This window comes from Poecilia latipinna, unplaced genomic scaffold, assembly GCF_001443285.1.
Source record: "Poecilia latipinna isolate Pla-1442-1.1 unplaced genomic scaffold, P_latipinna-1.0 Scaffold2196, whole genome shotgun sequence".
Taxonomy (NCBI): Eukaryota; Metazoa; Chordata; class Actinopteri; order Cyprinodontiformes; family Poeciliidae; genus Poecilia; species Poecilia latipinna.
The window spans coordinates 58,281-73,601 of NW_015114812.1; the positions used below are offsets into that span (position 1 = coordinate 58,281).

Below are 15,321 nucleotides of genomic sequence, written 5' to 3' on the forward strand. Positions count from 1 at the left end.
GGAATTTTCCCTTTAGCAAATAATTATAAGTAATACCCAGCTAAGCAATCAGGATCATGAATCTGAGGTCAGTTTCAATGGAGGGTTTTGCATCTAAAAAGAGGTAGTCTTAATGAGAAGAGGGTTGGTTTTCATCTCCCCCACTTAAAATGTTATTATACATGCTATTCAAACATGCTGCGCTGAGAGTACACTACGGTTTATATGGATATATGGAGCTGCACAACATCAGGAAAACATGTAATTGCAAATTGCCAATAGATAATTGGAAGTCACATAATTAATGAGACTTTCATCCAATGTCCCCTCCAATCTCCTTGTGCTTCAGTATCTACAATGCATATCAAATCATTTAGTCAGAGTTAGTCTAATATTAACTCTAACATATATTCTCCTAATAGGCAAATAGTAAACACATAGTGTTTAAAGTGCTGAATCCTACAAAATGTTGCTCCCAAGCAGTTCTTTGTGATCGCAATTTTACACACAGACACTGCCCTCTGGTGTCGGCGACAGGAACTGCTGAGTTGCAGGTTTTTGTCAGATGTAACATGAGGACAGTTCACACTGGTTTAGCACATTGTAACAAGATGCATGTTAACATGCATATCTGTAGATGTAATCAATAGGTAAGAAGCAGCAGGTCGTTTGGTAGCCTGAACGCTTTTCAAAGAGCACACGCTGATCTTTGCACTCTGGTGTTTTTTTGTTAGAAGCTTTTTAATAAAACGTCCTTTTTTCCTGAAAGTACTTAATTAATTCTGAATATTCTTCTTCCTCTGAAGAACAACAATAAAACAATAAGTGAACTTATTTACATTCAATAATATCTCGTCTTTTATATTGTTTTACTGTGGCTTCGTTCTGATGTTAATAAAGTTTTAGGATTTTAAGGCAATACTTTACAAGATATGTCCTATTGAATAACAAAAATCATCTTAAGCGAAGATCACCTCAATAAAATTTAGATGTTAAATGAGTAAAAATGTGAAAATATGCAGGTACTCTTTTTTATTTTTTTGTAAAACTGCTTCAAATTGACAAAATAAAAATAAAAAAAAAACAATTGCACTGAATTATTTTATACTCTCTCTATAATAATCTTTTCAGATTTATTCCCCTACATCCAGCTGCACTTTCTGCTCCTTTGTAGCAAACTATGCACTAGATGGAGGTGTAGATGCCATCTGCTGCATGTAATAACATGTAACCTGATAGCAAAGAAAACTAAGATATTTGGAGAACTCACTTAGGTTCTGTCATCCACATCTCAGTGGTGGATTCATGTTTTAATTAATTCGATATTTTTACCGTGTTGCACAATGACGTCAGTTTTAATCAAAATTTTGAAAATCTGCTTTGTGGAAGCTGGCATTTCCTATATGCTTCAAACCTGTTAGGTCTGATTGTCAGATATTCCGGTGGCGTGCCAAAAGTGACCTGCCCCACTAGCGACATGTGTCAAAATCTCCACAGAGCAGCAGAGCTCACCGTGAAGAAAAACTACAAAGTCAGAGTGATTCAAACCTCCCGAGAAACCTGCATGTTGTGTGTTCCTAACATTACCAACGGGCTGATGACAGATCTGCTCAGCAAACAGGTTCCAAACCTGCATGAGCAGAAGACTGTGTATTCTTCTTTGATAGATTATTTATAAACCTAAGATAGAATAACTGGAAGAGAATGACATTACTTCCCATTCACACTATTGTTCTTTCATGTTGCAATGCAGAAATTGTTTATCTCCTTATGCTTTCTCAAACAGATATTACGTAATTCATTAAAGGAGATTGAAGTGAGTTGTGAAAAGTCATATTTTACTACCTTTTTAAAATGCAATAAATTTTGATAGTGACATTCTCACTTTACAGCTCATCTGTCGCTAAAACGTGAAAAGTTAGCAGAAATCAAAATATTAATATGATAAATAAAATAAAAAATCAGGACACTTCATCTTTTCAGTCTTATTTTTGAGTTTAAACAGTGTTTGGTTCAAATTTTCTCTAAGTATCAGGTCTATGTATAATTTCAAGCTGTGCCGACTTTTCTGACAATTTACAGCTGAAGTTTTCTTGGTCTTTTAAAAAAAGCACGACTACAAATTGATATAACTTAAAATTTAGCATCTCATAAGTTTTCATTATGGCTTTTATTAAACCTTCAAATGTGACATTACCCAAACTTTGAACTATGACCTCGGCTAACTCAGCTCTGCAGTAAGTTTTTCCAAATTTCCTGAACTGTGACAGAACTTTTATCCATCTGATGTGTAAATCTGTACAGTCATTTTTATGTGTTGCAGGCATCAAAATCCAAAAATGTGAGTACTTGTAAAAAAAATAATGTTTATCCGTTTGAACATTAAATATCTTGTCTTTGTAGTGGATTCAGTCGAAGGTTGAAAAGGACTTGCAAATCATTGTACTGTGTTTTTATTTATGTTTTAAACTTCATAAGAATTGGGATTTTGAACAGTGGTGCATCTTTATAGTTAATGTTGCAACTTTAAATTACCAAAGAGAACCAGCAAATTCCCTGCAAACATAAAACATCTTCAGCATCCCTTTCAGCTTGAGTAACATCTTGGCTGTTCTGTAAGTCTCAGTAGATCAAATAGGAGCATAAAACTTACCTGAGTAGCTAAAACACTGATTGATGCACAACTACTGAAAGAACTTTACTATGGCTGGAAAAGGACCAGTAAATACTTAGTTACTCATTATTAAAAGATAAGGAATCACATGGCTAGTTGATGGATGCAAGCTGAAAAGTGTTTGTGAGAAACCATCTGATCAAACATCGTCACCTATAATTGATGCAACTTATCCTGTTAGATTCATAACAATCACAGAAAGTTCTTTAAGATCCATAAAAATGTCCTTCTGTGGGAGAGAGACATTTTACTGCAGGTCCAGATTTAATGTGGATTGTTCCTAACAACATTATTTTCAAAAGATGCTATTATTGGTTTATCACCAGCATGCCTAAGGAAATACAGTTAGCAGTATATTCAAACTATCCAAAGGAAGAAATCCCTTTGAAATTAATCAGACACAGAGGTAGCTCTGCTGGAGACACTTCTTCATTATGTTTGGAGGAACATCAGTGATTAAGTAAAGCTATAAAAACTACTAAATGACTATTTTATTTGTAAAACAGGACTATTTGTTGAAATTACACCAGATGTGTATTATCCTGTTCTCTGGAATAAAGCTGGGAAGCAGAAGATCCAGAAGATACACAAACTATCCTGAACAGTGTGTGACCACCTATAAACTTCCTGCATCATCATCAAAAAAAAAGGGGGCTACTTTTGCATTCTTGCCTAGATTTGAACAAAAACCACTTTTTGTTTTCACAATAAAATGTTTGACTGAATTCAGTCGATGCACATCTCTACCTTCATTTGCAAAACTAATGTTCACAGTGGGAGACACTTTTTCTACATTTTGTACATGCATAATTGTAGACATTTTCCGGCAGTAGGGTGGTTTAGCAGGCAAAGAAGATTAGTGAATTAGTTAAATTACTAAATGCAAATCTAAAAATTCACACACAACTAAGAAGCTGTCTGGGAAGTGTGTGTGCAAAGGTGATGCAAGTCCCATTTCTGCAGAGTGAGTCAGCGTCTGAACCGGCCTGCACTAGCCCAGACTAGAATGTAGTCACACATTCAGTTATTCTAGAGCATTGCTGCCAAACCAAAACCAAACCCTGGAAATATTTTGACTTTTAATGCTGAAGCTTCAAACATACAGTTTAAACCAGAGGTTGTCATACACCAAATAATAATAATAAAAAATCTGTAAAATCTTTTCTTGTTAAGTTTTCTGGCATTTGTCAAATAGAAACAATTTTGGTAACTTGATCTAAAACAAGAGAAATTTGTGGTTAACTCCTGGCAGTAAGAAACAAAATGTGTATCTGTCTCTTTATTCAGTGTATTTTTGGAAAATATCTATGATGGCTGTTCTTGAAACTGCAGCGTGTAAATATTTAATTTCTCCGGCACCAAATGCTTAAATTAAAATGTCTGATGAGTCAAATGTGAGACATCCTAACACATTTACTATCTGCTGAAATTCTGTTTTAAAGTAAAAACTTGTAAGTTTTGGTTTTCCCAACTTCAACCAAATATTTTTGAAGGTACAGCTGATGGTTTGATTGCCTAGATTCTTCTTTAGTTATAGCTTTAGTTATCAACTACAAAAGCTTCACAAATGACAAATATTGTTCATGAAATGTCTGCTCAGCTTTCCTAGAGGGCGCTGTTTTTTTCCCCCTCCAACATCTTCTATTAAAATGCTCCCCAGGTTTATGGAGTGAAAATAATCTGGAACCGTTTTGCTCACTTTTGCACAGATGTTTGCAAGAAGCTTCGGTTCTTCCTTTAAGACACACTTGCCCAGAGCATGCGGTAACACACATACACACACAATGGTCTCTTTGGCTCCCCAGGTACTCTGTGGCTTCTGTGCCTCCAGGCAAGAACACATTTTACACACCCCATTCACACACACACACACACACGCACACGCGCACACGCGCACACGCGCACACGCACACACGCACACACGCACACACACACACACACACACACACACACGCACACACACACACACACACACACACAGACATGCAAACTGAAATATGTGCTTATTAAAATGTCTGTTTTAATATCTAAAACAACTCACACTAGCTAGACAACAGTGACTTCCTTAATTGATCAGGCTTTTTATGTATTTCTGTGCATCTCCTCAAAGCAAGTCAAGATGTTGCCATAAAAATAATATAAGTTTAACAATTGCTGCAGGGGGAAAGGAAGACTCAACTTTGTGAAAAGATTATGGAGGAGGTCTGGTGTCTGGGATGTGGGAAGTGTTTGGAAAGGAGGACTGCATCAGACAGTGGGCAAACACTACTGGTAGCTTAAAAACATACCCACACACACACACACACATATGTCTCCCAAGGGCTTCAGTGAGAACGAGGGATAGCCCTGTCTCTGCTGTGTGTAGCTTCTGATCAAACAGGTAAGTGTCACTTTGCTCTTTGTTTCTCTTGTGCTGCCGTTTCCTCTTTGTGTGGTTGGTTAAGCTGGAAATGATCACCACTACAATGCATGCTTGTTTCATTACTGTAAACTCTTGACAGTGTTCTGAGTTGTCGTTGCACTGCAACGCAACAAAGTGCAATCGTTTTAATCGAGTTCTAGTTCCTGATTGTTCAGACCTTTCCTGCAAATTACCTCTGCCTAAAACCTTTTTGTGTGTGAACTGTCGTGCGCATGTTACTGTAACCTTCTATGCAATCAGGAAATTATTACACTATTTCCTCTAATAGATGATGCATGTTTAAGAAGCCATCCGCTACTGCAACTCAAACCAATGTCTCAGTCTTTTTTTTTCGTTTTTAGTGTTTCAGATTAATAATAATTGTTGAACCTCGGCTGCAGAATGGGACTTTCTATGTGAAAATGTGTACTTTCGTGTAATAAAATTCTAGATGTACATAACAATATAATTTAATTTGAGCAGCATCATGTGTTTTCCAGCTACATAGTATCACTTTGTAGCACAATAAAGTAACTGTTAACTTCAGTTGTTATGAAAATTCGGTATTTATCAAATATGACTTAAAAGAAATTTATCTTCGTAATTTAGCACCTTGAAATTGGGCCTCTTTTTCAGAAACTCCCCCTCTTTCCAACACTCCAGTTTCAGATTTGCATCACATCGTCTCTCCTCTGTTAACCTCTTGAGTGCGTTTTTACCTGCGTTTAACTGAGAAGTAGCTTGTACAATGAGCCTAGCAGATGCGCTGTTCCTTCAGGTGTTTGCTAATTTTTGCTGGCTAGTCTGAAGGAGCTGAGTGACCTGTCCTGTGGGAGGGGTGAGTCTGTGACGTGAAAATCGACCCTCCAAGGGGGAGCTGTGTCTCGAAGGCAGAGCTAGGTCCACCCATGGTATTTTGCACAACTAAATGGTTGCCAAGGAGATCAAATGATTTCTCAAACATGCATGTTGGTGCAACACTCCAGGGATGTCTTTGATGAGGGAGTAACATGATATAAAGCTAGATAAGATAGATTTTACATAATACTGCACACACAATATTCCCCTGGCAAGGCAAGAAACATAGAATCAATTATCTGACGTCCCAGATTAGAGAGCAGCTTTGATGATCTATTTTCAGGTTTTGCCAATTTATGTTTAAATTGCTGTTCTGATGGAACACACATTTCTTCTTCCTCAGTCTTAAAGCTCCTGCAGCCTCTTAATAGTTTTACCTCCATGATTGCTCTTTTATCCTGAACTCATAGACTCTGATCAGCTTTCCTGTTTTTTTGCTCTCCACGCTGGTAGCATGAGAAATAACCCGCCTCCAGGAATGGTTTGAAATTATTTACTGACTTGGCCAATAAACTGTTAAACGACCTACTTTTCTTGACTTTTCCCATTAGGCACAGATACAAAAACATTAATCAATGATTATTTCCTTGTTTGATTCCTTGCCAGAGTTGCCAGTCTCGTCCTCTGGCTCCATGGCTGCCCTGTTCTGTGGCGTGTTGGTGCTGCTCTGTGGCTTTGACTCTGCATGGGCCACATTAGTCACCGATATGGACTATGGTGGCATTCCTCTGTGGATTAACCGCCTGCTGGGCGAGCCCAGCGTTTTAAGTCTGCAGGGAAGGATTGACCCGGCCTGGTTTCGAGCTAACAATGACCAGGCCTGTCCTGAGCAGTGTGACTGTCCCATCCACTGGCCGACGTCGCTCTACTGTGACAGCAGAGGCCTTGAAAGCCTCCCCCAGGACTTGCCGCAAGGAACCCAGTACTTGTTTTTACAGGTAAGAATAAAAAAGAAACGCGGAAATGTTATTTTTTCCATGACGTTTTCCATTCACTATTCTTCTTTACCTGCTAAACCACCTTACTGCCAGAAAATGTATAAAAATAATATTCTTCATGCAGATTCAAGATTCAAAGATTGTTTTAATATTGCACTTACAGCAGATTTAAATTTAGGTGTTTAATATACACAATTAGAGTACCGTAACGAAGCATATTGCGTCACAACTCCAATCATTAGACAGTGGCAAATTTCTTCCAATACAATCCCTAGTATTTCAAAATGCATCAATTGGCATTAGTTACATACAAACTGTTTATGTTTCTGAATAAATACCTTTATCTGTTTTAGCAAATTTTTATAGGTGAGTCCTGTTTGGGTGATGTTCATGTTTTAAACTATGCAGAGAAGCCAAAGTAGCTCAATATAAAAAGATCTAAACCTCTTACCTTTAAACTGAATGGCTCACCACTGGAGTCACTGTGGAGCCCTGTTCATTTTCACTTCTTATACTGCATTAGAAAAAATAATTCAGCATCTTTAGGGATGCATTTTCTTTTGTTCCCAGGGCAACAAGATCTCATCCCTGTCCTACCCCGTCCTGGCTAATATCACGGGGCTACGCTGGCTAATCATCGACAACAACCAGCTGGAGAGCAACGAACTGGAGCTGGCCTCTCTGCAGAACCAGACTCAGCTGCGCTACTTTTTTGCGAACCGCAACAACCTGAAATCGGTGCCTGGCGGCTTACCGGCCGGACTCGAACAGCTGCGGCTGGCCTACAACCGAATCAGCAGCATCAGCCCAGGAGCTTTCCAGAACCTGCAGAAGCTGACGGTTCTGTTGCTGCAGGGAAACAGGCTGCAGACCATCACAGAGGGCGACCTCAAAGGTGGGGTCATTTGTTAGTTCTGCTCTTTGTACATTTGGACTCAACCTCTGACATCTGGAAAGGGAAGTAGACCAGTCCCATCTGGGAGTTTAATATCCAAAATGCACTCAAAAAGCAAATTTAGATTCAAGCTTTTATTAAACAAAGTCACAACTTTTGAAGAAACTATTAGGGTTTCAGAATTCATATAATTGTTTTTTTTTTTTTTTTTTTTTCATTGAAATGTTAATCAAACATCAAAAAACTTTGGTCGGTAAAGCTCCTAATTAATTTTTTGTTGTTGCAACTGTTGGTAGGTGCATAAACAGATGGGCTAATCTGACAGAAATTGGACTGAGAAGATCCAGAGATGACAAACAAAAGAAACATTTCTAATACATTATGGAAATTATAATGGTCAGTAGATTCTAATAGTCTCTTTCTGCACATTACAAATATAAATCAGTAAAATTACTTTGAAGCATTATCTAGTCATTCAGTGAAAGATAATATTTTTTACTCTTTATTATAATCATAATCTGGATTTTTACCCTGTGAAGATGTTAACTGTATTTCTTACTACATCATAAATAAGAAATTAAATACACTCATAACCTTTTAACTGAAACAACACACAAAAATACTGAACTATTCCATTCATGTCTTCTGCAGTGTTTGTATATTTGTTTGGGTGTTTATTGCATGTTTTATAAGTGCAAATTAAAAATCTGCAGTAAGTGCAAAAAAAAGAATAAAATAAATTAAGTCCATTTGTTTTTAATTCTCATCTCCCTTCAGGGTGACAAAACACATTTTGTCTGGATTAACTCCTGCATGTGTGTGAAGATGTTTTCCTGTCTTTCAGGTCTCGTCAGGCTGAATCTGTTGGACATCAGTGGAAATTATTTCTCAGCCGTCCCCAGCCATTTACCTCCCTCTGTCCAGCAGCTTTATTTGTCCTACAACAACTTCTCTGGGCTGGACAAGGGCAGTTTTGAAGGTTTTCTCAACCTGAAGCACCTGCGCCTCAGCCACTGCGGCCTGCAGAGCAGCAGCGTCCACCCGCAGGCCTTTAACCACTCCAGCCTGGTGGAGGTGGACCTCTCTTACAACGAGCTGACCACCACCCCCACGGTTCCAACGACCCTGCAGTACCTCTACCTGGAGGCCAATAGCATTCAAGGTAATGAGCTGACTCATTGATACACACATGCATCAAGAATGCAGAGGCTTTGATTCAAAGAGGGAGAAAATGTAGCAAGAGATTGTTTGTAGCTTCAGGTTGTTGTAGACAAGTTGCTACATATGAATGTGGGAGGAGTTGGGGCTGCATGGCAAGAAGCTGAGACAAAGATGTAAGAAGAGGGTGGAGAAGGGGAGAAAGGTGACTGAATATTAACTGGTTGGATGTGAGGAAAGTAGGTTAAAAGCAGGGAGAGGGGTATGAGAACATCTGGGAGAGATTCAGAGGTATAGGAGCGCCAGATGGAGCAGAAGATGAAGCTGCTCCCCTCCCCAATCTGTGTTGCTCTGTGTTGTCTGTCTGCTCCCTGTTGCTTTAGCTGGTTTGATGGTGCAGGAGCCAATATGTGCCTGACAAGACGTCCTGCAGCGCATTTCAAAAGTATTTCTGCTCTTTGAACTTTTTCACACGGTCCTGTTTATTAGGCTTTTATGTAGACATCACAAGTGCGTAATTATAAAGAAGGACAGGAACATGGTATTCCGCCAAATACTGATTTCTGAACAAACATTAGTTTTGTTGTTTCTAAATGAATATGAACTTGTTTTCTTTGCATTATTTGAGGTCTGAAAGAGCTGCATCTTTTTTGTTATTTTGAACATTTCTCATTTTCTGCCAATACATACAAAATTTTTTGCTTGGAATTTCAGAGACATGAAAGAACAGTGTTCATTTTACTCAAACATATACATATAAAGAGTAAAATCAGAGAAACTGATCATTTTAAGTGGTCTCTTAATTTTTTTTCATCCCTCTTTACTCTGAAACCTCCAAATAAAATCTGGTTTCTTCAGAAGTGACCTAATTTGTAAGCAGAATCCATCTGTGAGTAATTTAAACCCACGATGCCCTGAAAACAAAATCCATGTGGTGTTGGCAGCATTATGCTGTGAGAACGCTTTGCTTTTTCAAGAGCAGAGAAAGAGAAGCTGGACAGATTTGATGATGGAACGAGACAGTGGGTAAAATAAGTAACAAACATATCATGGGTTTTTTTAATGCATATTTGAAAATATAAGCATAAGACAAGAGCACATCATGCACTTTTAGCTCAAAACTGTTTAACATTACCAACCAACAAGATAACATTTTATAAAACACCCGAACGGCACATAATGAACAAGACTGAATCTTCACCTGTGCCAATCAGTACAGGATTATTAAAGACATGATGTTAGATAAAATCTTTGCTTTTGTAATTTGTGCATTCATATTGACCAGTTTAGTTGTAAGGTTGGTTAGTGTTTATCTCTAAGAAAGTTTGGACAGATTGGACCTGCTTGGTAGCAGGGCCTCCTCCATGTTCCTATTTGTCTTAGGATTTTGCACACTTCCTGAGTTTGGGTCCCTTTGTTACATCGTATGACAGCCAGAGGTGATGCTGCAAAGTATTTACTGGAAGGGCTCAAAACATACGTACAACACACTTTTCAGAGCTGTATTTGCAGAAAAAGGTGCAATTAAAATGTTGCAGAAAAAATCAATAGAATACATTGAAGTTTGTGGTTTTAATGTGACAAAGTTTAAAAAGTAAGGATATTTGTGCAAGGCTCTACAATAGCAGGAGCTGCATAGTCTGTTAGTGAGTTCTGGCAAAAATAAAAATGTGCTCTGGTTTTATAATCTGCTTTAGCAACGAACAAAGGAGCTTTATCCTAATGAGACAGACAGTCAACAGAAATACTTCAGCATAAAAACACCTCACTGTCTCAGAGGAAGAAGCTCTGCAGTGGGTTAAAAAAGGAAATGGGTTGAGTAGTTTCCACTGTTTCTTTTTTCACCTCTGCACCTGAGCCCTCTAATGGTAAATGCAGACTCTGTGAGCAGAGGACCAGACTGCAGCTGGCTGTTTTTGATAGACAAAATTGCATAATATGTCTGAGCTAGTCGAACGTAGGAGGACACGCATGCAAAAGAAACGCTACAGTGTGAAACTGATGCTCTCTGTCAAATATAAACAATGTTCTGACAGATCACCGACTGTCACACTGGGGGGTGGGGAGATAACAAGTTTCAAAACATAAAGTAACCATCTGAATAATGCCATCTGTTTTCGACAGAGTTCAACGTGAGCAGCTTCTGCAGAGACGTGGGGCCTCTGTCCTACTCCAGGATGAAGATCCTACGGCTGGATGGAAACAAAATGGCACAGCACCAGCTCCCCCCTGACTGGGTTCACTGCCTCCGAGTGCTTCAGAGAATTTTCATCTGACTCGGAGAATTAGTTAGTACATCGTGTACCCCCTCCGACCCGAACAGGTGCTCCAGAGAAAAACACGACTAAACCTCAGCTTGTTGATGTCCAGCTAATCGTGTCTGTTCTTCACATTAAAGCTTGAAATCAGACAAGGCGACTTGTGATTCACATTGTCTTCACTGTGCAGAAACAAACCAAGTCGTTTCAGGAAAAATAAAAGTTTAAAAGAGGACAAAGGCAAAATGTATCTCAACATTAATGTTTTAGGAAAACTGCTGATTACAACGTTATTATTCCAATCCCATTTCTACACGAGATCCGCTACTGCAGGGTCGGACATCTGTGTTGTGTTACTGGATAATAGCATTGGCAAGCTTTCTCTTCTGAATTTACTGACTCATGTGACTGCCATGTTTCAACAACACGGCAGTCACACATCGAGCCCAGCAGAGAGATGAATGAATTGTCTCGAGATGAATATTTGACTTAATATTAAGCCTAAGGATGAATATGACAAAAATGATCTGCAGAAAAGGCACCAAAGTCTTAAATGGAATAATGAATTCATGTTAATGGAGAGGGAGGATTTTAACCTGTCCAAAGTTTGGATGATTAATCGAGCAAGAATGTCAAAGAGGCAACAAGGCTGTATGTTCAATGTAAAACTGTATTTAACAAGTTTACTGTTGACAGATGGCAAAAAAAGCTTAGATAGAAGATGTTCAATCTACTCTGAATAATTAACTGATAACTAGATAACTGGAATCTATGTACGATTACATACCTTGAGGCGACGTTTGTTGTGAATTGGCACTCTACAAAAATGCTGAATTAAGCTGAAGTTAATTTTGCTCTTCCACCTGCAGCCTCTCAAAGTTTTTTTCACTGGTATGAAGCATTTAAACAATATTCAAACAAATGAAAAATGTTCTGCAAATGGAAAATGCGAGGTACCACAGAGCAAAACCATTTTTTTGAACTTGCTGTTTTCAAGGAAAACATAGAAAATAATTATTTTTTAAATTCAAGAAAATGGCAAACATTTGACCACCTCCAAAATCTGAAAATTCGCCTTTGTCTTAAAAAGGCAAATAACTAAGTTTATTTGTAGGTCTACCTTGATCCTAGTAGTTATCTTAGAGTACTTTGTTCATTTAATTAATGCATGTGTCTTTAGTTTAAAGTTGAGAAAGTAAAAGTACTAATAAAGAAGTCATGTTTCTTGTTATCCTTTTTGTGGGAATTATTTTTATTTAATGGTTTAATTTGGACACCATGGGTAAAAGCTTCATGCATGCAGTAGCTAACTGGAAAACATGTCATTGTTGGGTTGCTTATTCTCGTCAGCTCCATCTTATCCGACACATTCACACGGTTTAAGTGGTTTCCCTCTCTCAGCCTAAGATCTCCTGCTCTTTTAAAGAAGGTTACATTTTTCTCACAGCAGAAGTGGCGCTTGGTTTCCAAGCGCCACTTCAGCTTGAATTGCTCCATGCTAATAATGGCCAGTTTTAAATAACAAACTCAAACTGAGAGCCATTATTTATCCCCTGCAGATGAAGTCGCTGGACAGATAACTTTTATGAAACTGTGTCTCGTAATGTTTTAATCTTTCTTTTTATTCCTTTGGTAGAACACTGTCTGTACGGGTCAGGCACAGTTTGCTCCATGTAACAAATCACTTAGTTTCCTTCCCTTTAAAGGCTGTTTTCCTCATAGATTGAAGTCAGAGCTGCTGCTGTCACATTACCGCTGCTCAGACATTACATAAATGGGACCAGCTTCAATTCCACAGATATGTAAATGTCCATCCAAAGTATTCCTGCAGAACATAAGCATTTCAATATTTCTTTGAAGGATTCTGCTTCAATAATAGAAGACGTATAATTTTGAACAGGTTTTATGTTGCAACAGAAGTTGGGAAGAGGTGAAACAATGTCAAAGAAAAGTTCAAATACAGTATTTTGGGTGTGAGCCAGCGGCAGTAAAACTAAAGACAGCGTGCTTTTCATTATGAAGGCGAAGCAGACAGGAGTTGCCAAGCCCAGTAATTGAGAATTACTGGGAAGAAGCCAGAAACGACCCAAACTGAGGGGACGTGGCGCCGATCCAGAGACGTGTCCAGCAGAGGAGGAGGACATGTGAAGTCAGACAAACTCAGGTTAAGGAGGAAAAAAATGGTCAAATAGAGATTAAACATTACAAGCGGCACCATTTTTTTCCCCTTGCAAAACAGGTCAAAAAGGCAAAAGAGGATTTGACAATGTTATTGGATTATAACACATATTTATTTCAAAGTTTAATATGTCACCTGAAGTGAGCAGCTTCCGGTGACATTTGTGCTCACAAAAGCTTTTATGAGCACAAATGGCTCATAAAAGGCATTGAGTCTGGCAGCATGAAATCATTTGTAGTCATTTGGGTTCAATCCAAATAAGAATAATAAATATTATAAAAGTCCCTGTGCTGCTTTTCTCATGGCACATAATTACAGGAAAAGTCATAACAGATTTGTCCAAATGACAAACTAAGCCATTTATAAACATCTAACAAATATTTAGTTCCACTACATAAAAATACACGTAACCTTTTTCACTGTCTGACAATGAAAAAGACCAAGCTTTTCTTTTTTAGATGAATCAGAATGATCAAAAATATCTATATTTGCTAAATGCCAAAATAATAATAGAAATGTTCTATGAGATCTACAGTAGAACGTTTTGATTTGCCCTTTTTGTGCTTATTCCACTTTGTAACTAATTTGGTTATGTGCTTAGAGTAAATGTCTATTTAAAGTCCCTTTAACTTTATGACTGTTGTTTTAAGATGTTGCTTCTATTTTTTTCTTTCCAATGAAATCCAACCACACAACATAATGCTGCCACCACCGAACATCACAGCTGGGATGGAGCATCCCCATTTCCTGCTGGAAAGTAATTCTGATAATTGTGGCCAAACAAATTTAACTTCAGGAAATACCTGCAGGAAATCTGGCGTTTTTCTGCATATAAATATATATTTTTTCAGGTAATGGCTTCTTCCTCACTGTGATTGGCCTTTTTGTCAATGAAGACAATTTTTTTTACCATGATAGAGAGCAAGGTATTTTGCTTTTGCGCTGCAACCGATGCACATTTTGGACCAAAACCTGTTTATCTCTAACACATAAAACCCATCTAGTTTTTATATGGTGCTATGCTTTGTATGCCTGTGTAAATAATTGAACAGATGAACCAGGAGCCTCCAAGAATCTGGAGATTGTTCCCAAGGATGACTCAGACTTATGGAGTTTCAAAGGTTCAATTCCTATTAGTTAAATCCTTCCAATTTTCCCATAATGTCACAACAGGAAGGAGTGTTTTTGAGGTTTTGGATTAAAATTCAATAACAGGTTTGCCTCCGTTTAACTTAGACATTGTGAGTCAACCTATCAGAAGGTCACAAAGTCCTGACCTTATCGTCTGGGCTTTCCCAGATTGTTTAAAGCTGCGTAAACGTCCGACTTTAAACATAGCAATAAACTGTTTCTTTCGCTTGTCATTCTGGCATTTGGCAAATAGAAATAATGTTGGTAGAGCAGAAAACTATACATATATACAAAATGTTTTCAGCTTTTAATTCTGATATTTTTAGACGCCTTAAGAGACGTGAATAAAAACTCTGTACCAAAAAATAACTGCTGCATGTGTGTTTCTGGGTGTGCCATGTTCTAATATCAGGTTTACTACCATATTTTCCAGGTGACACCATGTCTTACTGGTCAGCGTTGCCCTGTGTCTGGAGCCGCTATTACCAGAGACAGGAGACACGCAGACAGCCGCCCAGGAAGGACGAGCATTAGCCATTAACCAGTTTGTTCCATTAATGGCCAGCAAACAGTCTGCTAGGTGTCATGAAGTCATGAAGGACGGAGAAAAGTTCACAGAAAAAACCCCGCGATTGACCAAACAGCAGTTATTATCTTCCTGCAGTTTGTTTTAGTTTGTGCTGTGTTTTTAAAACACAAGCTCTCCTTGGTTTTTTTTTTTTTTTTTTTTTTACGCAGGTGCAGCGCTGCATCTGTCCTGCCCAATGCAAAGCAGCCAGGACTCCCTCCGTCCCCACACACACCTCCTTCCTCCCTGCCAAAGCAAAAACAAGTTCAGCTGGAGAGCAGA

At 38.3% G+C, this 15,321-nt stretch overlaps 1 protein-coding gene across 1 annotated transcript; it reads left to right on the forward strand.

Moving 5' to 3' along the window:
• Positions 1–4,681: 4,681 nt before the first annotated feature.
• On the forward strand, positions 4,682–11,869 carry LOC106936683 (lumican). Its single transcript, XM_015017824.1, has 5 exons — positions 4,682–5,033; positions 6,519–6,850; positions 7,421–7,745; positions 8,590–8,907; positions 11,028–11,869. The coding sequence occupies exons 2-5, from the start codon at positions 6,545–6,547 to the stop codon at positions 11,177–11,179; spliced, it is 1,101 nt and encodes a 366-aa protein (XP_014873310.1). The 5' UTR covers positions 4,682–5,033; positions 6,519–6,544; the 3' UTR covers positions 11,180–11,869.
• Positions 11,870–15,321: the final 3,452 nt, after the last annotated feature.

Coding starts and splice junctions, on each gene's coding strand:
- LOC106936683 (XM_015017824.1), top strand. CDS start 6,545: ATGGCTGCCCTGTTCTGTGGCGTGTTGGTGCTGCTCTGTGGCTTTGAC. Junction 7,746..8,589: donor CACAGAGGGCGACCTCAAAG/GTGGGGTCATTT, acceptor CCTGTCTTTCAG/GTCTCGTCAGGCTGAATCTG. Junction 8,908..11,027: donor GGAGGCCAATAGCATTCAAG/GTAATGAGCTGA, acceptor TGTTTTCGACAG/AGTTCAACGTGAGCAGCTTC.